General features: G+C 44.0%; 1 protein-coding gene across 6 annotated transcripts in view; it reads right to left on the bottom strand.

The window, feature by feature from the left end:
• NUMA1 (nuclear mitotic apparatus protein 1) overlaps positions 1 to 26,690 on the bottom strand; it is an 81,485-nt gene that overhangs the window by 2,438 nt on the left and 52,357 nt on the right. For 5 of the 6 annotated variants that reach the window (XM_031962012.1, XM_031962013.1, XM_031962011.1 and 2 more), the window contains exons 4-22: positions 23,583 to 23,662; positions 20,479 to 20,561; positions 19,650 to 19,730; positions 18,219 to 18,306; positions 17,597 to 17,723; positions 17,101 to 17,258; positions 16,471 to 16,588; positions 16,232 to 16,349; positions 15,782 to 15,922; positions 15,106 to 15,228; positions 11,002 to 14,211; positions 10,352 to 10,393; positions 8,353 to 8,397; positions 6,791 to 6,898; positions 6,478 to 6,696; positions 4,732 to 4,910; positions 2,928 to 3,177; positions 1,505 to 1,772; positions 261 to 397 (exon numbers count right to left, since the gene is read on the bottom strand). In XM_031962012.1, coding sequence (XP_031817872.1) covers positions 261 to 397; positions 1,505 to 1,772; positions 2,928 to 3,177; positions 4,732 to 4,910; positions 6,478 to 6,696; positions 6,791 to 6,898; positions 8,353 to 8,397; positions 10,352 to 10,393; positions 11,002 to 14,211; positions 15,106 to 15,228; positions 15,782 to 15,922; positions 16,232 to 16,349; positions 16,471 to 16,588; positions 17,101 to 17,258; positions 17,597 to 17,723; positions 18,219 to 18,306; positions 19,650 to 19,730; positions 20,479 to 20,561; positions 23,583 to 23,662 — 5,575 coding nt within the window. The remainder of the gene's footprint in view (positions 1 to 260; positions 398 to 1,504; positions 1,773 to 2,927; positions 3,178 to 4,731; positions 4,911 to 6,477; positions 6,697 to 6,790; positions 6,899 to 8,352; positions 8,398 to 10,351; positions 10,394 to 11,001; positions 14,212 to 15,105; positions 15,229 to 15,781; positions 15,923 to 16,231; positions 16,350 to 16,470; positions 16,589 to 17,100; positions 17,259 to 17,596; positions 17,724 to 18,218; positions 18,307 to 19,649; positions 19,731 to 20,478; positions 20,562 to 23,582; positions 23,663 to 26,690) is intronic. The other variant, XM_031962017.1, reaches the window with a different exon arrangement.

Here is a 26,690-nt window from a genome sequence, read left to right as displayed (position 1 = left end):
CCCAAGGGCAAAGAACACACACAAGGAGTACTTGCGGTGGCCAAGTCTCCCTGAATTCTTGGAAAAAAGGGTAAGTGGGGGTAGGTGCCCAAAGCAAAGACTAAGTCAGAGATCCTATTGAAGCTGAAGCACATGGAGGAGGGGACTTAAGCCTCTAAGTGCTGAGAGCAGAGCTGACAAATCCTGGCCAGGCTGAGCTGCTCCCAGGGGCCAGGCTCTGAAGGCCAGGGCTGAGGCCCAAGAGCCGTTGTGGAGCTTACCCTGGCCTCCAAGGGGTAACAGGTCTTCAGGTGGGGGAGGCAGACGCGGTTGCGTTGCTGCAGTTCTGCGATTCGGTTCCAGTCATCCAGCTGTTCTGGTTCATCCTGGCAGGTGCCTGTGTAGAAGCTGCTTCGTCCTGTGATGGACAGGAGCGAGGTGGGATGGGGAAAAGAGGCAAGGACCAGGGGAAAAGAGCTGGCTTTTCTGCACTGAACATTGTTTCCCTAATGTGCCCCTAAATCCCTTTAGCTGCAGAGATGATCAAATTTGGTGAGATCAGAGACTCCTTCCATCTGAAACCCCTTCCTACAAGTGTTCAGCAGGCGCCTTCTTCCTCTGATGCGGGTGAGAGGGTTCCAAGGAAAGGAGTGCGCAGCAGCACCAGGCCCCAGAGCTCCTATGGGCCCAGAGAGCAGCAAGCCCAAAAGGCAAATGCTTCAGACTCCAGGTTCTGAGCAAGTTGTTAAAGGTAATCAATAATAATTCTGAGGGAGCCTAGAAGAGTAAGCTGTATACCTGCGGCCACACCAAGGCACTGGCAATCTCACTTTCCATGGGCCTCGTCTACTTTGGGTTTCTTAAGCTAATGCCAGGGAACAATGCAGAAAGAGAATTTATAGTGGTAGGAAACTAAATTTGGAAGTAGGAGACCTGAATTCAAATCATTACTATGCCACTGTTATACTGTCGATCAGTATTTAGGAAGCACCTACTATGCCTGCAGGCACCATGACAGGTGAGAAGGAGGCAGAGACAGAAAAATGAAACAGCCCCACTCTGGAGACCCTTGGACTCCATAGGAGCCTGTACCACTGCAGGCCACTCACTTCATTTTCTGGGCCTCAGTTTGCTCATCTGTAAAACAACAGGCTGGGCCTAACTGGATACCTAGAACCTCAGAATACCACGGACAAAAAACAGCCCAAGGGACGTGTGTTTTGGATCACCAGGTAATAGTATGGTTGTTTTCTAGCACCCTAATTATGAATCCCCAAGGAGTGATTTCAGATTTACTTTGCAGTCCTCAAGAGCACATGCTAACTTGTTACACCAGGAAGCTGATTGGGGTATGTTACGGAGTAACCTAAGACAGCTCAGGATTGAAAATATCCCAACACGTTGTTGAGTAGAAAACTCAGCTTCCCAACACTGAGACCGCCCTTGGTTTAACAGTCTGTATGTTTGGTCCCATCCTCCCCCCCCCCCAATGAGACCCTTCTCTCCCCAGTGGGACTCTTCTCACCTGTAGGGGCCCCTCCAGATGCCCTGGTCTGGGAGTGCCGGGCTGAGCTGCGTGTGGTAGGTCTGTAGCCAGGGAGGCTGAGCAGGGCTGAGTTACCATCCTCCATGGAGCCCAGCCTGGTCCGGGACTCCCGGGAGGGGCAGTTTGCCAGGGACTGAGCTGAGGAAGCAGAGCGAAGGCCTCCACGGAGGCTACGCTGTGGGGCAGGGGCTGACTGTGTGCTGTAGAAGGATGAATTGGAGCTGTCAGGTTCATCTGTATCCAGCTTCTGAAAGACAGGATGGCCAAGTCAGTTTCAAAAAGAGATTGAATCAGCCCAATTCTCTATAGAGATCTAGTTTCACCTTTTTTGCTCCTGGGTCGACCTACCTTGGTTATATGTTATAAGACTCAGAACTTACTTACTATGGGACCCTCTCATCTAGCCCTTCTACTTACATTCCTGGGTAAACATTCTTGTTTTTGTCAGTCTTCACAACATCTGCTAATAAAAATAATTCTTTACATTCGTAGAGCATTTCATAGGTTCACAGTATAGAATAGCTAGGATTGTAAGTCAGATCTCTCATCTTTCAGTTCTGTTTTCTTCTCTTACTTTTGAATTTTGTCCTCAAAAGAGCTCTGCACCCAGAGACCTTCCTATCCAGTTTCCTTTTTCAAGCCAAAGATGAGGGTCTAAGATTATACCACATACTGTATATACAGTATGTATACTATATATATATAGGCTCCCATTCTACCCTATCCCTGGCATGTCTTTCTCACCTATAGCATCTTTACCTGTTGAAATTCTATTCCTCACAAGATCTAGTGTAAAGCACTACACCACTTTTTACACAAATATTAACACAAAAGCAGCACTTATAACAAAAAAACATTCATGTATATACATGAAATCAAGGGCTTAGGGTCTGCAAAGTCAGACCACAGTCAGGGGTCACAACTTTGGAGGGGCAGTGACATTTCAGCCATAAAAGATTATCTAAAAGTAGGCTAGAACCATTTCATTAATCCCATTACATTAATTAAATGTAAAGAAATACATTTCTTTGTATCCTTTTTCAGGCAAGTTTTGCCAGTTCTAACCCAACTTACCATGTGGCTTTGTGCAGACCCGCTGCCCTCTTAGGACTTCACTTTCATAATTTATCAAATGAGGATAATTAATTAGCTCTGCTATTGTGAAAAAAATGTGAGGATATTTCAGGATGTAAAAAACAAAAGTGAGAAGAGGGGAGGGAGGAAAAGAAGAAACTAAGCATTCACACAACACTAGATGCCAGGTATGATGCCACATGTCCTTTGACCTTAAGGAATTTACATTCTAATGCAATCGATAATAAAGTAATTAGATGAGTCCCCACTTGAGGCACCAGAATTTAATCTCACTGCCCTTTCCCCTCCTCTCCAGCTTCAGCCTCACCCTGGATAACATGGTGATATCAATTATCTGTGTGGTCCGCCTTCGAGCTGAACGGGTCTTGGGACCAGAATCCAGTATGATGTCGCCCAAGGAGTCCAGGCTGCTGTCTAAGGGAGCCTGTCCTCGGTCAGGGATCGGTGTGAAGTACAGACTCTCCAGAGACTCCACCTTGCTAGGCAGGCGCTGAGAGATGGGAGAGGCTAGCTCCCCAGGAAGGCTGTTGCCATCAGGCTGGGTTCGAGATGATTTTCTGGGGAGGAAAAACTGTCATTAGATCCTTGAGGCTGGAAAGCACCTGGGAGGTTACCGATTTTACCTGTGCTTCTGGATAATCCTGTATACCATTTTCATCCCTGCCGAGTCTACTATACCACCTAAGACATGGAACACAAATTTGCTAATTTTGCCAACTGTTGGATGCAGATAAAAGCTGTTTAAAATCTGTAGACCTCATCCTAAATGACAGAATAAGCTGTTAAGGAAGGGGGCCTACTCTTTCCTCACAATAGCCCTTGTTCTCTCCTGCCTTTGCACACATTACTGTTGCTTGGAAAATCTTTCTCCAGTGCCCAACTTCCTTGTCAATATTCCATAGATCCTATACACCTGCTAACCTGGGCTACTTGCATGCCCAACCCTGGCCTGTTTTTCTCATCTATGGCACTATGGCATCTTTACCTGTTGAAATTCTACTCCTCACTTAAAATCCAGTGTAAAGCACTACACCACTTTTTACACAAATATTAACACAAGCAGCACTTAGAACAAAAAAAATTAAAGGAATGATTGAAAAATTACTATGTGAATGCAATGAATGATCAGGACTATCAGCAGTTAAAAAGAAATGACAAGTATGAATTCAAAGAATAGGGAAGGCTTCAATGAAGCAACACAGAATGAAGAAAGTCAATCCAAAAGAATAACATACATAAATTTAACAATTACATAAAGACAAAGTAAAATGACAAGAAAACTCAGATCAAGAACTTTAGATAATAAAGTCAATTATAAAGCTTATCCTTTTCACATATAAAAGCATTTTTAAAATAGTAAATAAAGCCCTGTATCATTTTTCATAGTGATCAAAACTCAATTGTGTACCAAAAATCTCTCCTTTCATCTATCTTCTTCCTGCCCACTAATTGTGCTACAGACTCCCACTGTGAAGTCACCTCTATCTCTCCCCTTTTACTCATATACCATCAGGTGGCAGGCAAAACCCATCAAATTTACCTTTAGAACCTTTCTGGCATTTGTGCCCTTTCCATGCCCATTGCAAACCTATCTGTTCAGGTTCAATTCAGTCCTAATTCTTCTCCCTCCTTCTATCCTTTCTACCTTCTCCCATCTTTACCCAGTGCTGAGGTAATCTTTAAGGACTGTTAAGATCGTATTCCTCTTGTACTCTGAAAAATAGTTTCCTATTGCCTACAGAAGTAGAAACTCTTTACTTTGCCATTCCAAGTCTTTCACAATGATTCCAATCTAGAATTCTAGCCTCTTGTAATACCCCTCCACAAATTCTTCTTTCTAGCTATAGCTAGAATGTAGAAAGTCTACATTCCATCTTCTCATTCTCTTCTTTCCCATCTCCAGATCTTTGATGGAGATGTATCTGGAATGGATTCCATTTCATCCTGATGAAGGTTAGCACAGTGATGTGATACTGACCTCAAGTATATATATTCTGTCCCTGGAATATTATAGGATGAAAGGATAAGATGATCTCAGCCCTTATCAAATTTCAGGATCTAGTCATAGCTTAATCAAGGCAAAGATGTGCCATGTTCCTAAGGAAACAAACCGGGTGCGGTGAGCTGCTGATCTTGTAGAGGTCAGTGGGGTCCCTTCTTCATTGCTCAGTTCTAGGCTATCAGTGCTCAGGTCCAGTTGGGGCTGCACCCGGGGTTCTCGGCTCTTCAATGCATCTGTTGCCACTTGAAACTTGCCAAGGTCTCGGAGCTGCTGATCTGCATGGGCAACCTGATAAGGACAAGAGGGGAGAGAGAAGGGAAAGAGAAAATAAGAGTGAGAGAGTAAGGGAGAGAGAGATGCTTATGCCCGTCTTTGGTTAGGAAGATGAAGAGAGGACCTATGTAGAACCTGGTTCAATTGATATTTGCATAAGGCTTCCCTGGAGAAGCAGCACAGGATGGTGAATAAAGTGCTGAAATCAGATATACTTGGTTACCAGTTATTTCTCAAAAGAAAAGTAGCCAGAGGACAAGAATAGGTTGTTTTCAAAAGAAATGTAAATGATCAAAAAGCTTATGAAAGAAATATTAATACTGAGTGAAGCACTAATCAAGACACTATTAAGAAAAATGCAAATCAAACCAACCCTGAGCTTTCACAGTGTGTCCATCTGTTTGGCAAAAATAACAAAATAGTAATATAATCTGTATTTCATATTCTATGGGGAGACAGGGATACCAATACACTGGTATAGCTGCCAATTTGTCTTGACTGTTCTGAAAAACAATTTGGAATTAAAACAGTCACTAAACCATGCTTGCCCTTAGAAAAGACAATATCACTGTGAGACATATATACTACTCCTAAGGGAAATCAAAGACAGAAGAAAAATCCATGCATAGAAAAACATTCAGAGCATGGGCTGGGACTGTATGTCATAGATGGGGTTTGACTGGACAAACTACAGCACAGGAATGTATTCTAGTATTATTGTGTTGTGACAAACACGAATTATTCAGACACTTAGAAGACAGCAAAGTCAGAATAATTTACATGATGACTATACCCACCATCATGCTGCTTTATTCAAGCCTTGAATGACACTACCTCCCTTGGATTCCTCTTTCTTGTGATTGGAGGGTGAGCACTGAACTCTTTCCAATGTCTTCCTTTATAGGGGGCAGAAACTTGAAGTCTCAGCTCCCTCACCTTGCACTTCCAACTCCACACAACCAAAATTTAGGCCAAGATTCCAGGCAGGTAGTCCTGTCTCCCCCTAAAAACTCAGTGCCTTCTCCTTTAGGATAGTCAGGTACTTCAAGTCTCACAAATGGGGAGACTTCCAGACTGGCAGTTTGTCCTCTGAACTTGGGATTCTATTTTCTTCTTCTGTGACTCTGAACCAGCTGTTCTCTCTACCTGGAGAGGCCTAGTCCTCCTCTTCCTCACTTGCACCTATTTAGTCTGCAGAGTTTCCTTGAAAGTTCATGCAATGCCTCCAAGAGAAGCCTGTCCTGACTTTTTAGTCTGTCAGCAGCTTATTCCATTCTCAATCACAAAGGTACTTCTGTTTGCTGCTTCTTTTATCCTCATACATCCAACGCCCATTGATATATCTTGCAGACAGCACTTCCTAACTTTGTTTTCCTCAGAATCCTAGGCCTGAGGTGGGCACCAAACCCAAGGAAACTAAAAGGCAGAACTCCACAAGTTCTTTCCCTCGCTTCCTTCACTTACTCAGAGAAGTGTCTGACCAGCAGGTTCCTTCCCACACCTTTGCTCAAGGCTGGGCTGGTCTCTCTCTTGCTCTGCCCTACCTCCAGCCCCTAGTGCCCTGAGATCTTTCTTTCCTCACCTGTGCCTCCAATGTTCGAACCTGAGCTGTGAGATGGCGGCAGGTCTGCTCAGCCTCCTTGGTCTTCAGCCCAGACTGCTGCAGCTCCCAGCTGAGCCGCTCGGACTCAGCTCGAAGCTCAGTGTTCTCCTTCTGTAGAATCTCCATGTTCTGCAGCCGTTCCTGCAGCTCCTGGTTCTGCTGCTTCTTGGCATCATAGTGAGCCTTGGCCCTCTCCATCTGCAATTGAAGGGGAAGAAGAACAAAGAACTCAGGCGATTTCCCTCCTAAGAGTGAGGCCACAAGAGACTTGAAGGGACTGGGGGCACCTCACCTGCGCCTTATAGTGCTCAGCAGCCTGTTCCTTCTGGTTCAGCAGGGCCTGCAGTTCACTTAGCTGGGCCTGAAGATGAGCTTCCTGCTGAATTTCACTCTCGTGGGACTGTGGAAGGAGGAAGGAAGAGGTTAACTATGAGGCCAATCTGAATTCCTCCCAATTCAAAGTCTCCACAAATGCCAGGGAACTCCACATTTTGAGTCTGTTTCTTAACATTTTTGGGTAAAGGACTGTCATAGCACGACAGAAAGAGCATTGGATTTGGAGTCAGCCAACCTCGAGTCTCAAAGGCCAGCTATGCCAATTGCTTGGGAATGGCTGTGAGACCATGGCCTCTCTGGGATGCAACTTCCTCATCAGTAAGATGAGGGTGTTAGACCAGGGTCCCTTCTAGCTATGGTCCTGTGCTACTAATAGAGAAAAGATATGGCCACCAGGGAAGCCAAGTCTGGTAGGCAGCTCCTGCCTGGACCGCCCCTTTCCTGGTTGAGCACAGCTAAATGCTGAAGAGGGAAAGCTTGGATTCTATCCTGGAAAAGCAGGATCTTCTAACTAGCAGTTCTTCCATTCATTTTTCTTAAGTCCTACGACTGTCCCAATATGTGCTTCACACTTCCTTCCTTGTCCTCTCATATACTTTACCAGTTTTTGGTTCTCCCCAAAATACAATCAGATAGGTATCCTCAATTTAAAGATGAGGACACTACCTTAGAGAGATTATATGACTTGTCCAAAAACAGTAATACTACATCAAATCTAGGTCCTGTGACCAAATCTAGTATTCTTTTTATATTTCATTAGGTATTTAATATTTAAAGTCATTGTCTCCTATAGTATCTAGGGCCAAAGGTAAAGTAGTACAGGTAGGTTTGAAGGCTGAAGCATGTTAGGCTAGAAATGTTTGCAAACTTGGTGTCATCCTCCACATGCCCCTCTCCCTCTCTGCTTCCAATCAGTTGCCAAAAGCTTGCCAATTCTATGTCCATCTTTTATCATGACCCCCTCTATTTACACAACTCCAGGATTGCTTTAAGCCTTCAACTACTACTTACCCGGATTCTTGTTAACTGTACCACTCCCTATTTAAATTCAAGAGGCTTCCTTGACTTCCTATTATTTTAAAGATAAGATGTAGATTGACCTTGACCATGAAAGTCTTTCATAATTTAGGCTCTAGTCTACTTCTCTAGATATTTTACACTAACAATTTCTCTTCATATATTGAACATTAAATTCAAATTGGTTCACTTGCTACCAGAATTTTGGGCATATTCTACCAATGGGTGATGGCATCTGAGTAGGGCTGATGAAGAAGAAAGGAAAATGCCAATCTTTTTCTCCCTCTGGACTCAATGACTCCTGTACCAGAGCCAGATGACCTCTGGAGATGTTGTTCAGAGGTAAGGGCACCCTTAGTATCACAATCACTTTCTAGATCTCTTCTCCCACCCCATTCCCACCTTGACACAGAGGCAGGACGACTTAGGACTGGCTAGAACATTATCTTTGTTCTTCTTGATACAAAGTCAGTACCCTTCCCTGCTAAGCTTACAACTTACTTTCAGATTTTGTTGCTGGGTCAGCTTCTTATTCAGTTCCTCCACCTAGAGAGAAGGAAGAAAGGTGGACAGGAAGAAGGAGAAAGGATTTAGATGAGCTTTCCCCATTCAGGTCCAGAGACCAGGTTTTAAACACCTATCTAATAAGCATGCAACAAGGGCCCAAATCTGGAGACCTGATCTAGGAGTGAGGTGGTGATACAACACAACAGCCTCTTCTGCACCAGTAGCTGCAGAGTTCAATGTGGATATAACCTGTATTATATGTGTTACTATTTTTTTCCTCCTGTACCTCCAACCCACTCTTCCTCTCCCTCCCCCTCCAATCCCAGGCAAAGTTTGAGGAATTATATTGAAAGAATTGATACAAAGTATCAGCAGATGTAGCTGTTGTATGCTTCACCTTTACCTCAGACACCTATATTCCCAGACTATAGTAGGGAAATCACCTTCCCTGCCTCCCCCCTCCCTACAGCAACCAATCTCTAAACTTCAACCCCACCCTAAAAAGTACCAAAGCCAAAGCTGATGCCAACACCAACCAATATCTAAGCCTTTTCTTCTAATCTATTGTTCACTCCGATTCCCACTTAACTAACAGCCAGGCAAGTTGCCAAGAGTATTAGTAACTTGAGGTGCCGCGGTTAGTATTAGGGTTAGGGATAGAGAGGATGCTGGATGAGGGGCAAGAACCACCTAGGAAGCACTACAAGTTAGCAGCACCCAGATTCCACAAAGAGAGAGGAACAAAATCACCAGTGAATAAACTCAGAGAGGATATTGAGATAGGGATAGGGAGGTGTCTTCACTGTCAACTCTTTGTTATCCAAAGAATTGACTGTCCAAGGGCTCCATGCCAGGGGTAGGCGTCTTCTCTGTTGGCCCAGCTCTTGGCTTGGGAAGGGCACTGATGAGTTACTACTACCTTCAGCACAGGAGAGCGGTCTCTTCCCTGAGCTGTTTCCAACAGGAAGCAGTGATGTCAGCCTATAACATAACTACGGTATCCCTCTAAGAGAGGAAGCCCAGTTTGCCCTGGCCTTGAAGCAGAGTAGAGCTTCTGTGGACAGTACTTTTATGGACATCTATGGGCCCAATTTAACCCCCTGATGTATAAAGGCAATACTGGTAAGGGCTGGAGTTTGACCTATACGCTGTTTCTATTCCTTATGTCTCCATCCAGGTTATTCTTCTTATTGTGCTCTGGAAAAGCAGTCATGTTGGAGGCGGGGTTGAGTAATGGCTATAAAGTGTAGAAATCATTTCTTGCTTAGGTTCCTTTGCTGCTAAATTCTGCTTCTTTGATAGAATTTGGCAAGAGCAGGTTGTAAAGCCCTCTCTTGTTCTCCCCACTAGAGTACAGGACTTTCCCCTGGAGCTTTGTTAATGGTAATATAGTTATTAGAAGGATGGTACTTAAGGCTAAACCCCAGAATTCAAATAAATTTCATTTTGACAATCAGGTGACTCGGGCAAGAAGATGAGAAGGGTTGGAGTGGGGTAAAAAGGACAATAGAGGACAGGCTTCATTTAGGAACAAAGACTCAAGCTACAGAAGAGGGCTTAAGGGAGGTAAAAGGGTTGGGTGTCTCCCTGGAACAGGGCTTGGATAGAATAAACCAAAAAGGAAAAGAGGAAGTTAGCACAGGAATATGTGTCTGTCTCAGTCCCACCCCACTGGTCTAACATGACAGGGAGCATGGCAAGTGGAGGAAGTGCACTAAGAAAGTTCAAATTTACAGACAGGATTGGAGGAATTGAGTTCAAGGCAATGGCCCTATCTCCCTGTGTGGAAGGCCCAGCACACTCCCTGACAGCCCGGGACTGGGTCTCTTTTCACTGGCATGTCCCTCTCCCCATACCCCACCCCAGTGGAGAGAGAGGAAGCCCCACCGCAGTAAACAGCTCGCAGCAGGAGATGATGATGGCAAGCTGCAGCCAGGGTCATGCAATGTCACCGCTTAAGCAGCCAGTGTTTAGCGGGTACCCCGGGCATTACCTGCTTAGTCTGTTCTCTCTGAAATACCTCTAGTTGCTCCACCTGTGTAAGGGTGAGGGAGCAATAGACACAGTGAGATTAGGTATAGGGACAGAGGGAAGGCATGGTCCTGGTTCTGCTTGCCAGGCTTACCTCAATTACCATACTTGGGAATCTAGGATGAGCACCCAAGAGTTAATTATAGATAAGAGGAGGGAGATCTCTTGCTAATCCTAGGATATTGGCCTTCTGATGGGGGTGGGAGGAATCCCTTCTTTAAGCTCAGTCAAATGTCTACCTTCTTTTGCCAGCATCCAGACCCCTGTTCAGTGATCTAGTACACCTAAAACACAGGTTTGGCCCATTGAAACAAGCCAATGGCTTTCACCTCAAATTTTCCTCAGTTTTTCAGATCCATCATGGAGAAAAAAGGCTGACAATATCCCAGGACTTGTCAGGAGAAAGAGGCACCCTGGAACTACGACAGGATAAGGGGATCAGGGTCCTCTAGGTTCTATCAACATTTTCTCTGCTACCCAGGAAATGAGGAGATAGTTGCCAACTTCTTCCATAGCCCGAGGGATCTTAAACTGTGATCTCTGAGGGGATGGTGTGGGGTCAACTAGGTCCCCCCCTCCTTGGTTTTTAACATTGAGGCCTGAGCCCCTTACCTGGGCAGTGAGTTTCTGCCGCTCTTCTTGGAACCTCTGCCTCTCTTCCAGGACCTTGCTCTTGGCATTCTCATACTTAGCTGTCATGGTCTCCAGTTGTCGCACTGTGTCCAAAGCCTCCTCTTGACTCTGGGTTATCTGGGCTTCTGCCTTGGCCCGCAGTGCCTCGAGTTCTTGGGTTCTCCTGAGCTCAGCTTCAAGCTGTTGCCTCCCGTGGCTGGCCCGCTCCCCCAGGTCCCTGTTCTCCTTTGCTAGCTGGCTGTGGGCCTGCTGTAGTGCACTCAGCTGATCGACATAACCAGCATTCTCTGCCCGCAGCTGCTGGGCTGCCCGGTCCTGCTCTGCCACTTTCTGTCGCAATGCAGCAAGTTCTCCAAGCTCACGACGGGCTCGAAGGAGCTCTGCCTGCAGTGCAGCTGCAGCCTTCTCACCCTGCTCGAGCTCCTCACGGTGACGGCTTTGCAGGGCACTTTGTTCAGCCTCTAACTGCTGGTATAGATGTTTGACAGGCAGCAGCTCCCCCACCAGGGCCTGGGCCGCAGTGAGCTCTCGCTGCAGCGAGGACAGGGATTGCTCCTTCTGGGATGACCTTTCTCGCCATGCTTTCAATTCCTGGCCGAGACCTTCTGCCCGCTCAGCCTGAGAGGCCAGTTCCCGCCGGAGACCATCTGCAGACACTCGCTGCTTCTCGGCTTCCTCCCGGAGAGCCTGCACCTCAGAGCTCAGGGCTGCACTGCGCTCTGCTGCCTGCGTGCTAGCACTGACTGTCTCTGCCTGCAGCAGGCGCAAACGCTCTTCCAGCTTCTGGCTCTTCTCTGACTCGGCTAGCACCAGCTTCTTCAGCTCTTTGCTCTCTCCTTCTTTCTCTAGGACCTGGAGGTTCAAGATAGATACCTCCTCCTCCAGGCTGCCAATAAGGCTGGTATTCCTCTCTGCCTCCTGCTGGGCGTGGGCTACTTGGGCTTTCCACTCTGCTTCAGCCTTGCTCCGTTCCTGAGCGGCAGCTTGGAGAGCAGCCAGTTCTTGGGCACTCTCCTCCAGCTGGGCCTTAAGAGTGGTAGCAGTACCTTCCTGACTGGCCTGGGACATCTGAGAAGCCTCCAGTTGATGCTCCAATTTGGAGATCTTCTCCTCCTGCTCCCGACATTGCTGCTCTGCTTTGCCCAGCTGAGTTCGCAGAGCCTCCAGCTCCTGGGAACCTGACTCTGTGGCCCCAGGGGTGCCTGCCTGGGAAACCATCTCCTCTGCCTTGACCAGCTGCTCTCTCAATTCCTCAAGGGTCCTCTGCAGCTCTGCCCGTTCTGCCCGCAGGGCATTCTCTTGCTTTTGGAGTTGTTTGAGCTGCTGCTCCTTCCCTTCAGCTCCTTCTAAGGCCTGGGTCAAAGCTTCCTGCAAGGTAGCAAACTCCACCCGCTGCTCACTAAGGGAGCTCTGCAGCCTTCTCTCCAGCTCTGCCTTGGCTGCTTTCTCGGCAGCCAGGTCAGCCTTGGCCTGATCTCGCTCCTCTCCCACGCGGGTCACCTCCCGCTCTTGCTGGGCATGCTTTTCCTCTTGACACTCCCGGCTCTTAGCCAGGGCACTGCGTGTTTGCTCCAGCTCCCTCGCCAGCTGCTCAGCTTCCTGCTCCTTGGCCTGCAGGGCCGCTCCAGTCCTGCTCAGCTCCTGGCCCTGCTGCTCTTTCAGCTGCTGTGCAGCAGCCTCAAGCTCTCCTGCCCGCTGCTGCTCTTCAGCTAGTTTCTGTAAGGAGGTTTCCTTCTCCTCCTCTGCCTTCTTGGCTGCAGCCTTGAGATGAGCCACCTCCTCTTGCAGCCTGGAAAGGCCTTCAGCCAGACTGTTAGCCTGCTCCTCCTTCTCCTGGAGTTGCTGGAGGGCACCTGCCAGGTTGGCTTTGAGTTGGGTGTGTTCTTGCTGCTCGGTGTCCTGGCGCTCAACAAGCGCCTCCAGCGCTGCCACTCTTTCCTGGGCTTCCTGCAGCTGCCGCTGCACTCCCTCGCACTGTTCATTCAGAGCCTTCAACTGCTCCTTGTGCCGGGCATCACACTGGGACGCCTCCTTCTGGCTCTCTTCAAAACGAGTACGCCAGGAGGTTGCCTCTGTAGCCATCTGCTTGCATTCTCTCTCTGCTTCTTGCTGGGTGGCTGCCACCTTTTCCAGCTCCTGATGCAAGGCTTCTACTTTGGCCTGGTGCCCCTCCCCAAGTTTCTGGAGCTGAGCCTCCAGACCTCGACGCCCAGCCTTCACCTCTTCCAGCTGCCGCCGATCTTGTTCTCGCTGCCGCGCCAGGCTCTGTGTCTCTGCCTCTAGTTCTGAAACGCGCTGGAGCTGCCCCTCTAGGGCCTCTGCAGCCCGACGCTTTTCATCCTCAAGGATTCCTTTAGTGTTCTGCACTGATTCTTCCAAGGAAAGCAGTCGTTCCTGGAGCTGGGCATTCTCCCGAGCTAGCTCTTCTCTCTCTGCCACTTTCTGTTGCTCAGCTTTTAGGCAACTCTCCAGTTCTTGGACCCGAGTTTGAAGATTTTCTGCTGATTTAGCCTCTGCTTTGTGTTCTTCTTGCCAGGCTTTCAGGTCAACTACACAAGCATCGAGCTCCTCCACCTTCTGCCTCATTACGTTCTTCTCCTGCTCGGCCTGTGTGGCACAAGTCTGGGCATTGGTACAGGCTTCCTTAGTGGCTTGGAGCTGTTTCTGCAGAGCTCCCAACTCAATGGCTTTCTCTTTCCCCAGCTCTTCCAGCTGCTTCAGGGCTGCATCCTTTTCCTGCTGGGCCTCTTTGCATTCCTCTATAGCTGCTGCTAGCTGCTGATCCTTCATCTGGCTGCTCACCTCCCAATCCTGGAGCTTCCCCTCTTCCTGTTTCAGCTTGCTGCTCAGCTGCTCCACCTGATGCTTTAGACTTTGGGAAGCCAATTCTTGTTGCTGCAGGGTCTCAGTCAGTCGTGTTTGCTCCTTTTCAGCCCGCTGCTTCAGGTCAGCCAGATCACGGTCCTGCTGCTGGAGGGTGGCATGGAGGCTGGCCACCTGAGCAGCAAGCTGGGCTTCCTGGGCTTGAGCCTTCTGCTCCAACTGCTGCTTCTCTTCCTCAAAGCGGCCTCGCTCAGCTTGCAGCTCTGCCTCTCGTTGATGTCGTTCACACTCCATTTGCTTCACTGTGTCCTGAAGCTCGGCCTCCTTTGCAGCAAGGGTGGCTACCTCTTGTTTCAGGGCTTCCAGCTAGCAGGAAGAAGAGATACACATTAGGTGCTGGCCAACCACCTTATCTCAAAGGAATGGAAAGGTGGGGAAATGGATGACGTCTTATTCCTCTCAACAGTTTGTGTTTGTTTAAAAAAAAAAAAAATGTGGTCTCCTAGCCTCACTATACTGAGAATTACAAGGACTATTAGTGAGCATGAGTCTACCCTGATTGACACAGGGAATTTTCATTTGCTCCATCTCAAGCCTAGTCTGGTTTGCCCCTCCTTTCTGCAACCTAATATGCCTCCTACGGCCCCCGTACTCCAATTCTTTAGAGGGTCATCAAATTATAGATGAACTTGGTATAGATATCTCATTGGCCTAGCCAACTGCAGCAAAGAGCTCTACAGCTCAAGGACCCTCCCATCTCAGCAAGGATTATTATAAGAACTGGGTCTCCTCAGCTGTGAAGAGTAACATGCAATTTACATTCATTACTCCTGAGCCACAGAACAACTCCATGGAATAGGGAAAGGATAATTACACCTATTTTAAACAAAGAAAAATGAACCAAGTCATCCAAGATTTCACATCAAGTAAACTGCTGATCTGGGATACCTCTTTAGGTTTCCTGAACCCAAACCCAATGCTTTTTTCTTTTTTTTTTTGATCTTTTTTTGATCTTTTTAGAACCCTTCTTCCAGAGGTAGTCTACATAAACATTTGGAGAGGCAGCCATTAACAAAAGCAGAAGCTGTGAGTTGTGAGGGGCTGTGGGTATCCTTCTCTAGGTTCCCTTTCTGGGTAGTAGAGAAATAGACAACTGAACTATCTTCATTTCAGTCCCAACCACACTGCTAAGACCTAAAAATCAAGGGAATAAGTCCAGAATAAAGATCTTGTCCCAATGCCACGTCACCATCTCTCTACCTGTAAGATGTCGCCCAACACCTCTCCCTTCTCTTGGGAAGGATTCTTCCCAATCTGTGCCAACTGCTCTTCCAACTGTGAGATTTTTCCCTGGAGGATTTCATTCTTCTCTTCAAGGCATTTCTATGAAAGACACCAAAATGAACAAAGATACTGAATGGTCAGGGTCCACAAGAGGCAGTCCCTTGAGACGTTCAGGTCTTTTAGCCTCATAACTGAATAGTCAAAGGTTAATCATCATGTAAAACTGTTTATATGACAGATCTGGAAACATAATTCAGCTGGTAAACCTGGGAGAAACGTCTTAGAAAATTAGAACTAAGGTGAGCCCAGCCAATTTTTTCCATGCTAAGAGCTGTTACTCCAGAACACTACACTATCTCTGAAGTTCTGTTCATAGCCTACCCTTCTCCTCAGACTACTTGTCCTGACCACCTATCATTACTTCTAAGTGAAAAAAGCTCAATAACCTCAGGTTCTTTATTTTTTCTCAGATCACATTATAGGAATCATTCTGATCCCTGCTTAAAATTAAAAGCCCAGAAGAGGACAGCTGGTAAATTCGACTAGGGATATGCTGGCTTTTCATCAGATTCCTGGGAAAGGATCTTGGGCAAAGTTCTGGGATCTTACTTCTCAGGGCAACATTGTTACTCCCCTAAAATGATGGTATTACCTTGTCTTGCAGGGTGGTATCGAGTTCTGTTTCCAGGTAAGTTTGTTTCTCTCTCCACTCCTTTGTAGAGCTATTGTGTTCTTCTGTTTGATCATTGAGAGCCTCCTGTAGCTGTAGCAGATGGCTGGCAAAATCTCGAAGCTAAGATAGATAAAAAGAACTTCCTAAATGTCCGAGGACCTAGGTTGTCCATTTCTCTTCCTGATCCAATCCCCCCTCAGGACCAGAACATTTCCACTTGCACACAGGCCAAGAAAAGGAGACATACTACCACCAAACACATCCTGTTTCAGATCCCATACTTTCTAGAACCTAAGTAACAAAATCATAGGAGACTGGAAATAACTCTCTTGTGTCCCATCTACCCTGTTCCAACAGCATCAGAACCATGTGCCTCATAGAAAGTCATGATGCCTCACTAACATAGCACAACACCCAAAACTGACACACCTTGAAAGAAAGATCCCCATTCTCCTCAGATAGCTGGTCAATCTTGCGTTCCATCTGGCTCTTCTCAGTCTTCAAGTCCTGGCACTGTTTCAAGGTTTCATGTAATCGTATGCTCAGACTAGAAAAAGAGGAGAGCAGTTAGTGGGCAGTTGAGTTCATTTCCTACCTCTGACTGCCAGATTGTGGTCCAGAGGAAGCTGGATGTAGCTGGAAGGAGGAGATCAAGGGGAGGAGTTTACCTCTCATTTTTGCCACGCAATTCTTCTAGCTCTTTGGACTCCATGGATCCTGTGGCCTGCTTCTCATTTAGGAGAGCCAAGCGATCAATACGTTGCTGCATCATGGAGATCTGTGTGTCTGCCAGGATTGGAGGAGGCAAGAAGAGATGCTCAGAGGCAGGAACCCAAATGGGGCAATTCTTAATACCACAAAGGAGGATGTATGTTAGGGGAGAGGTAGAAGTGGGAGTGGCTAGAGGGTATTTAGTATAAGGTCCAACTGAAAATAGGGAAATAGTGGATGAGGAGAAAGGACAGGAAGAGGGGCCCTCCCAGGAAACCAACCTCACCACTCTCTCAACTGGGCTACTTCCCACAATCTGGTAGAGACTAGATAGCCAAAGTCACAGGACTGACCTCCAAAAAAGTCAAAGCCCCGTGGCTCACCTGCCCTCTTCTCTGCACGAACCCAGAGAGCTGGGGACAGCCGAGGGGAGGAGATGGCCTGATTGTGGGGAGAGATGAAGAGTATGCTGAGGGGACATTTCTTAGGTAAGCCCAGTACTCCCTCAGGGAAGGGACCCAACGGAGCAGCCCTCTGTAAGGGAAGGAGATGATAGGCTGGTGGTATTTGCTTGTTTAGCTACTCACCCTTCTCAGCCAAAAGCTGGCAGCTTTTAGTTAACTCCAACTCCAACTCATCACGGCTGGCCCGTTCATCTGCTAACTGTTTCTTCAACCGCCTCATTTGGAACTGGGGCGTCTGAAGAATATCACCCATTGGAGAAGCAGGAGACCCTGACAAAAAGCTGAGGAAGAGATCCCAGGAACCCCAAATCAGAACATTAGATGTCAAGGATGGAGGAACCATCCACATCACAGGAAGAAGACTATGGCAAATTCAGTTACATTTCTAGGGAAGAAGAGTTTATTTATGGTCATTCAGCCATTCAGTTTTTGCCCGATATGCCCCTGTATTCAGTTCCCTGGCTGAAATTGAGTAAAAGAGATTATATTACTTTGCCCAATGAGCCCCAAAATATTCCATTATTGTTAAAAGAAGAGGGTTCTTGGATCAGTTAATGGCTCAATTTCTGGGATACAAAGACACCAGTTACAAGTGAAAATAAAATGCTCCAGGACTCACTTGTTTAGGCCTGATGAGGAGCCAATCTTTTGAAGTTCCAAGAATCGAACTTCCTTCTTGGCTTGTTGGGAAGGCACTGGGGAAAACTCATCAGAGCTGGTGCTGGGACTACTGGAAGGGAGAGGAGCTGAATGAGGAAACAAAAAAAAAAAAGTTAATGAAAGACTAGGTTGGTTCAAAGGACCAACCTGTTTGTGACTCAGAAAAAGACAATATTAATTCACCAAACACAAAACATAGAGAACAACTTGGGGTTTTGCCATCAGGGAGAATAGAATCTTTAAACCAATTCAAATACAGGGGTTGATCTCAATTTCTTAGTTACTAAGATGTAAACTGACTGAAGGGGAATAGAGGTAAGTCTTGGGGCAGGACTAATGGAGGCAATGAACTGGATATTAGGGACATACTTCAATGGATAAAACAATCAGCCAAAAACTATTTAAATTGTTGCTGAGACAAAGAAACAAAAGAGCCTTTGGGACTAAAAAGCTGTATGAATTGCATAGATATCTAACACTCTGAGAACAAAGCAGAAATGAAGATTTAACAAATCCTAGTTTGTGGCTTTGGCAAAATCTGGACTGACTCCCTTCAAGACTGCAGATCAAAGCTTGCTTACCTTTTTGTAGGAAACTCTTTAAGTTGTCATTCAGACTCAGCCCATCTTCATGATCCAGCACAAATTTAAGGATGGCAGCCAACTCCGACTACACAAAAGGTAGAGATGGAACAGAAAGAGAATGTATACCCAAAATGTAGAGAATACAAATGGGCCTGCAACTACTTTTAATTTTTTTCCTTTTCCCATTTCCTGTTGAAGAGGCAGCCTGAGACTCAGTTTACTTCAAACTTCAGGTAATCTGCTTTTCCTGATTGGATTCCTCTCTTGTGTAATGATTTCAGGGAAACAAAGCACCAAGTTTTGCTGTACTCTAAAATATCTGTGCTTTTTTAGTCTCCTCTTTATGGGCCTCCTGGACAACCTCTGACTCTCTCCTTCTCTCTCCCTAAAGGTATGGAACTGTGAGACACTAAACTACATTACTGTTCCTAGATTAGGGGGAATGAGGAAGGATCAATTGATTCCCCAAGAGTTCCCACTGGACCAAAGTGTTCCTTTCTGGTTAACACTTGCCTATATACATTGTAACCCTCCTTAGGGTTTAGAATTAAAGTTCTTCTAGGGTAAGAACTATCTTAACTTTTGTATTTGTTTGGAACAAGAGGTTTGGCAATTGTTAATGCTGTAAAGTTACCCATGCATGTATCTTGTAAATAAAAGGCTATTAAGTAAAAAAACAAACAAACAAAACTTTTGTATTTGTATTCCTGATATTTTAGCACAGTGCTGAGCATATAGTAAGCATTTCTTTTATTTTCCCATTCATTTCCATTCATCCATTCTTTCAAAGGAATCCAGGGGAAAAAAATTAAGGTTTCTTTGAACTAGAGGAGAAAAGAGGAGAGGACCTGTACATGAGGTCCCAGGGAGCAAGCAGTTGTCAAGTAAGACATGGGGGATAGAAATCAGAGAAGGCATTTTGATAAGGATATAAAGGGTGGGTAGATAGAAATTCAAAAGGCAGAGCAGGATAGAGGCCATTTCAGACAAAAGGAAAAATTATAAATAATGGGACTGAGAAAAAAAAAAATAACGGGACTGAGGATAGGGAGCATGTGTATTTATAGAGATAGAATGTAGGTCAATTCAGCTGAGAAGATTTGTGGGGGAATAATAGAGGTAAAATTATAAGGTTAGGATGGCACCTCATGATGGATTATGTCAGAAACCTACTGAGAACTATGTCCATTCATTCCTTCCCAAATGAGGTCAGAAGGCCAACAGTATTAAAAAAAAAAAAAAAAAAAAAAAAAAAAAAGGAACGACAACAGCAGCTCCAAAACAACAGAATTATGTGAAAGAGGTCATAGGGTCTTTACCCCATCCTCCAGGAGAAAAGATTAAAATTTTAAAATGGAGAAAACTAATTATGAAGCGAAAGACTCCACATATCAGGCCAGTTCGATGTGTGGAAAAGCAAGGGCTTACCTGGATTTTGTAGTCAAACTGGTTCCAATCCCTCAGGCTTTTGGAACTCATGGTGGAATGGTATAAGAGTAACATGATCACCTAGAATCAGTTATGAAGACAAGTTCTAAGTTACTCTTTCCCTTCTCCAATGCTCCCAACCCAGGTCTGTATATCCATTTATATACTATAATTACACCAACACCTAGTGGTACTGTCTATCTAACTGCCTTATTAGAACTAAAGTGTAGGAACTTTTGAGGCTAAGAGTTTTGTTCTATATTCCTCAGCCTATGTGATGGACAACAGGGCACTCATGGGTCAGCAAACACTGACCGAACACCTATGATGCTGAAGTATCTACAATGGAAAAGATCCTGTGGTAGCATGCATCACATGTCCAGATAATTTCAGGTCTAGGGTTGGGAGGAAGAGGTATGAGGCATGCTGCATAGAATCATATAATTAAAGCCTAACAAACTGAGAGCCTAGATGGGAGATAAACCTAAATTAAAGCTGGAAGACAACACTGCCCTATTTCTCAAACAAGATCCACTGCTGGCTCCTTCCTATCATCCATTCTGCAGATGCCTCTGACACAGGGACAAGTTAAGAGAATCCCTGAACTGAAAGGAGAATTCACAGATTATGTGGAAAAGACAGAAGCTGTGTCTACTCCAACTTCTTCTTTGAGCAGGTAAATGTCTAAACTAGCCAAGGCAGGCAGATGTACAGGTTTTGTTAATTTATGAGAACAGAGAATCACAACATCTCTACATACAGGACTACAGGCTATGAGGTTCTATCCTGCATTACACACCCCCTCCCCAGGTACATGCACATTAGTTACCTTGGCCAACTCCAACTCCTCTCCATCTTCCAGCTTCTGCACAGACACAAGGCTCTCTGTGGAGGTTTGATGCTTGCGATTCTCTACAATGACAAAAAGGCAGGAAAAAGGCAGAAGTGAATATACTCTAAATGCTGCCTAAGAAATATGCTAGCCATAATCAAAGTAAACTTCTAGACCTTTGGAAGACATTAAAATTTTGCCCCGAATGTTATCATCTGCCAGAAGCTATGAATCATTATGTATTATATTTGACATTGAAAAAAAGAAATCCTCATCTCCACATTAGAGGGAGTAAAATTAAAATCATGTGCATTTACAATAACAGCTTTATCCCCCATCTTTTGACCCCAACACCAGTGTTCTATCTTATATTTAATAAAAAGTCATATCCTAAGATATTCCTCTCGGCCCAACTCCTAGCTAACATGTGAGCATGTTGTATCTCAGCAAACTGTTTATTCTGCCTGACCTTTGTTTTTTTTTTAGTGACTCCAAGCATGATATCCCTGAAAGTCATTTGCCAGCCAATACCAATTGACTGACAGACTGGTAAACAGAGTATCTCTTACAACACTGATCTTACCCTGCTTGAAGTTGCAGGGTTAGTTAGGGAAGACAAACTCTGTGGAAGAGAGGAAGAGAAAGAGGAGAAAAGAGTGATAATGTCTACTTTGGCCTGGAATAGTCCTACCTATTTATTGCTATAAAAGCAATCTAAGACTTCTATAAAGACAGGTTATAATGTCACAACAGAACAGGTTATGAATTCTTATCTGGCCAGGATATTAGAAAGGTTCTAAAATCTAACTCCACACTCAAAACTCTTTTATGTTATCATCCATCTCTTCCTCTTTTTATTCCTTATCTCCAAGAACAAGGTGGTCTTTCTCTTTATTGAGGCTGACCTCTACTCTAATGCCCTTGAATCCATTCCTACTCATCTAGCTTGCCCCACTAGACCTCTCTCTTTTATTTTGAACCTTTGCCTATCCAATAGCTTTGTTCACAAAAAAAAAAAGCTTACTCTGTCCTCTAAAGTTAAAATTCTATATCTTCTTTCCCTTTCATTGCTTAAATCCTTGAAAACAATGTCTACACTCCCTGCCTTCTTGTCCATTTCCTTATTAATAGCTAGAATTTTTCACCCATTCACTTCTCAAAAGTCACTTGCAGTGTGACTTGTGATTGCACAAATAGGACTGCTTTCTTTTCAAGGTTACCAAAAACCTCTTCATAGAAAAATCAAGTAGTTTTTTCTCAATCTCCCATTCTATTCATGACCTCTTTGCAGCCTTGACACCATCAAGTATCCTCTCTCCTCCTGTACATTTTCTCTTCCTTTTGTTTTTGTGGCATTGTTCTTTCCTAGTTTTTCTACCTTTTCAAGCCATTTTTTATGGTCGTCTTTGTTGGATCATGACCCATCTCCCATCATTGTACAGTGGATACCTCCCTAAGAATCTGGGCATTCTTCCTTTCAGTATTCTTTTCCCAGATTATCTTGGGCAGTTCAAGGTTCAATAAGCTCTCTAAACAGATAATTTCCTAATCCACATATACTGTTTTATTATCTTTCTTAACTCTAGTCTTTAATTTTCACCTGTTAACTAGGTAACTCCCAATGGAGACCCATTAACAGCTGAAACATGAACATGTCTAAAACCATTCTTCAACTTCCCAAACTTACCTTTTCTACAAACAATTGCAACCTTTTTTCAATTCTACTGCCTCATCTCTCCCATTCACTGCCTTTTCTGCATGACAATGGCCGAACACTAGCCAAGATCATTAATACCTCTCTCTTCTGGACTACAGTAACAAATTCGTAGTTTTTCTGCTTAGAACCTTTCTACTTCAAATGATTCTCACCACAGTTGACAAATTATCTCCTGAAAAGAGTACAGTCCTGTCACTCTGCTGTTCAAAGAACTTCAGTGTCTCCTCATTGTCACTAGGATAAATTAGCAATCCCTTGGCCTGGCATCGAAGCCCTTCCACAACCTGGCCTTATTCACATTAGTTATATTCCAACCAAACAAGAACAGTAGATGCTCTTGGTACATGATACCCCATCTCCCATTTCCTTGCCAGGAAGCTCTCTGCCCTCCATATCTTCCGCTTCCTTTCAAGCCCTTCTTGGGAGTTACTTTCTTTGATACCTTCCCACCCCCAAGTACTAGTAATCTCTTTTTCTTCAAATGAGTACAAGCTGAACCTTTCTAGTAGATTGTCCTGAGGCTTTGAGGGAATGCAGGGATTGATAAGTTCCTGTTTTTCTACTTCCAGGACCTAGCATAGCACTTTACATATAGTAGGCACTTAATAAAAAGTGTATTTAGTGTATAATGAATTTAGTAAATAAATTCAGTTGAACTGAATTGATAGGAATCAGTAGAAATAATGTGATGTCATGGAAAGTGCTTGGCTCTGGAATCACATGTTTTGGATTGGATTTAGCTCTGTTAATTACTGGCCTGGGACTCCAGGGAAAACTGGGTAATATTTCTGAACCTACGTTTCCTCAGCTACAAAACTGGAATTACAATATACACTACTTACCTCACAGGATAGTTGTGAAGAACATTGTTTGTTCCTTAAAGGTACTATAGAAATGAGACTTATCTTACTGTTTTTACTTTTTCAAAATTTTTATTTGTTCCAATTCACCTTCCCATAATCATGTAAGAAAAGGGAGATACCCCTCCTCCCCACCCCACTCTTTTATAGATGAAGAAAGTGGAATTCAGGAGGCAAAGTAGGAGCATTATGTTCAAGATTCTGCACAGTTTTTATATCCAAAGAAGGAAGGACATCAGTCTTTAATTCCCGACTCCTTCAAGCTGAGGGAAGAAAACTAGGCATGGTATGCTATGCTGCCTCAAACAGATTGACAAAACACAAGATTCTCTTTAGCCATCACACCTACATATCAGGGGCAGTTGTGGGGATATAGCTAGCTCTGTTCTATTTATCCCCCCTATAAATGAAGCTAGGCCTTCGCTTTTCTCCAAAGTCTCCTGCAATCTCCCCCTTCTAGCTTCCTGGTCCTCAAGGATAGGAAAATGAAATTCCTCTTCCAAGAAGATGGGAACGATTCTTACTCTGCAGAAAGTTGGAGATGAAGTTGAATCTGTCCAGCAGAGGCTGCTGCAGGATCTGTTGCCCCTCTTCAGTGCCATGTCTAGACAGAAAGGAAAATTAAGACAAAGGTGCTTAGTAAACTGCTCCATTCCATCCCCAAACGTCTCCCCCCAAATCCTTCTCTGCCTAAGGCCTAAAATCACACAGGTAGGGTAGGCAATCCCTATACTTGTCTCTGGAAAACAGAATAAGAAACAGTTTACCTACCATTCACAGACTTCTTACTTTCCACATCTAAGGTTTGCTTCTACATAAAAAGGGAGAATGAGGGATGGGGCAATGAGTTCACCACCACTGGAGTTCTTCAAGGAGAGGTCGAAAAGCCACTCTTTAAGGATGTTAGAGAATCAAAATGCTTCTGAAGCTAAGTTAGATACTCTCCTAAGGTTCCTTCCAGATAGAGTTCTTTTTTTAAAATTCTATTTTTAATAATATTTTATTTTCCAAATACATGTAAAGATTGTGTTCAATGTTCACTTTTGTAAGACTTTCTGTTCTAAATTTTTCTCTCTTCCTCCCTTACCTTTCTCCTCCCCAAGATAGCAAGTAATCTAAGATATGTTTAAAAGAAATGTATATATTTAACCTATTTCCATATTTGTCATATTGTGCAAGAAAAATCAAAGGGGAAAAGCCATGTGAAAGAAAAATAAACAAAAGAAAAAGGTGAAAATGCTATGCTTTAATCCATATTCCATTCTCCATAGTTCTCTCTCTGGATGTGGTTGACATTTTTCATCCCATCTAATGGAATTGTCAAGTCCATTACAGTTGACCATTAATAATTATTGTTACTGTGTACAATGTTTTCTTGATTCTGCTTCTTTCACTCAGCAGCAGTTCATGAAAATCTTTCCAGGCTTTTCTTAAAGCAGCCTTTTCATCATTTCTTATAGAATAATAATATTCCATTACATTCATATACCATAATTTATTCAGCTATTCCCTCTGATGGGCATCTACTCAATTTCCACTTTCCTGACACTATAAAAAGGTGCTACAAACATTTTGACCCACGTGGGTCCTTTTCACACTTTTATGATGTCTTTGGGATACAGACCTAATAGTGACACTGCTGGATCAAAGGTTATGTACCAGACAAGTCTTTAAGACATTTTTATGATCTGTAGAAGGCTGAGGTCACATGTCTATCTCCTAATATGGAAAAACTCAGTAGAGCACTACTTAACTGTACTTAACTAAGTTCTTTGCTCAAAAGTCTTCAGTGGTTCACTATTGCCCATAATAAAAATTTTCATCATTTATGATCTGAAACCATTGTTTCTATCAGTCTTATATCAGTTACTCTAAAATTTATTCAAAGTGGGCAATTCTCTGCCTTCCCAAATATTTGCCCTTTTATGACTTCACATACAGAGCCTGTGTCCCGAATGTTCTTCATCTTGCTCTTTACCTATTAAATTTCCTATAAATCTTTTAAAAACTAACTCAAATATCACCTATTCCAGGAAGCTCTTGTCACAACCCTTCAGGCAGTTAAATTTTTGCCCTTTGGATCTTTGCTTTCTCATGCTCTTAGGATTACTACTCATATGTTGTATATTATGATTATCTGTACTGGTATCTTACTAGACTTTAATCTCTTTGAGGAAACTGTGCTTTTATCAAACCCTTATATTTCTGCCAACCCCAAACCTGAGCTTTATAAATAGTACATTTGTAGTGGTTATGGTTTTCAAGATTCTGGAGAAATGGAAGGAAATAATGGAAGAAGGAAGAATGGACAAGATGAGAAAACAAAACAAAACAGATGAGAGAAGGAAGAATGAGTGGAAAGCTGGATCCGTGAATTCTTGAAGAACTACAGAAGAAAGGGCAAGGCATTAGAAAGTCCTGGACATGGCAAAGGATAACACTGACTGGTGACTGTGGAGATATTGGGATTTGGCCAACAATTGAAAATATAGAGAAAAAAAGGTAAGAGATGCTCTGGAAAGAGAGGGGAGAATTCACCACTAAGCAAATCTGAAGGCAAACAGAATCTGTGAAAATCCTAGTTACATGTTTTACCAGAATTTGAGTATGAGAATAATTATCCCCTTACTCTCTTTGGTGTTTGCCCAGTACACTGCACAAAATAGGAATAAAGCCAACCAAGATGGAGAGGAAGGCAGGAGGGGGAGCTCTCAAATCAGAGTAAACATCAACAGCTTTGCTGACAGCAGCCATTGCTGATAGCAACGGAAAAAAAGGAATAAAAGTTTGCTTTAAAATTCCTTCTTTTCCCTGCTTTAATGACTTCTGCACTTTTACCTGCCCCAACTTAGAATGGCTCTCTCCTTCCATTTAAAGACTGACCATCCTTCAAGGACTACTTCCTTCCAGGAAATCTCTAGTATATGAGTCCTAGTCATATTTTCGATCTTTACAACTACTATATCATAATCAGAGTTACAAAGTTTACTACTTAAACCATCTCTAACAATTTAATGTATCTTAGGTTATAATAAGCTCCTGGCAGGCAGAGATCATCTTATTGATGATGTCATATTGCCTTTTATAGTATCTCAGAAAGATCCCTGGATTTGGAATTAGAGGACCTGAGATTGAATTCTATTCTCTGCTATATATCATCTGTATGATGATTAGGCTTGATTTAATTAAGTCACTCTACACCCAAAACTTTAATTTCCTTATCTATGAAATGGGTGGAGGACAGGGTGACTAGATCAATGGCAGCAAACCCAAACAGAAATGGCTCATATTGACTTAGAAAACAAATTAATATTATCTATGTTTTAGCCTGAACCTTTAAACTAGTGGATTTCTCCCCTCCACTCTCAACCTCCTTCCAATCTCACTACAACTACAGAGCTAGGGATTATTTTGGAATGCCTTTTTCCTAGAGAGTTCCATAATCATCAAGAATTACCATTTGTACTCCTACCCTCAAGGGTTAAGATATTCATCCCTCTTTCCCAGGTAAAGCTTTCAGAGACTGGAAGAAAGCTAATTTCTTCCAACCCTCAAATTTTACCTTCTGTACTTAATATCTCAAGGTTCTTTTTACCTGATCCCCGAATGGACCAATCTATACTCTTCTAGCC

The sequence above is a fragment of the Sarcophilus harrisii genome, chromosome 3, assembly GCF_902635505.1.
Source record: "Sarcophilus harrisii chromosome 3, mSarHar1.11, whole genome shotgun sequence".
In the NCBI taxonomy this organism is placed as follows: Eukaryota; Metazoa; Chordata; class Mammalia; order Dasyuromorphia; family Dasyuridae; genus Sarcophilus; species Sarcophilus harrisii.
The sequence above is the reverse complement of the archived record's forward strand: the minus strand, read 5'-3'. Positions and strand labels throughout refer to the sequence as shown.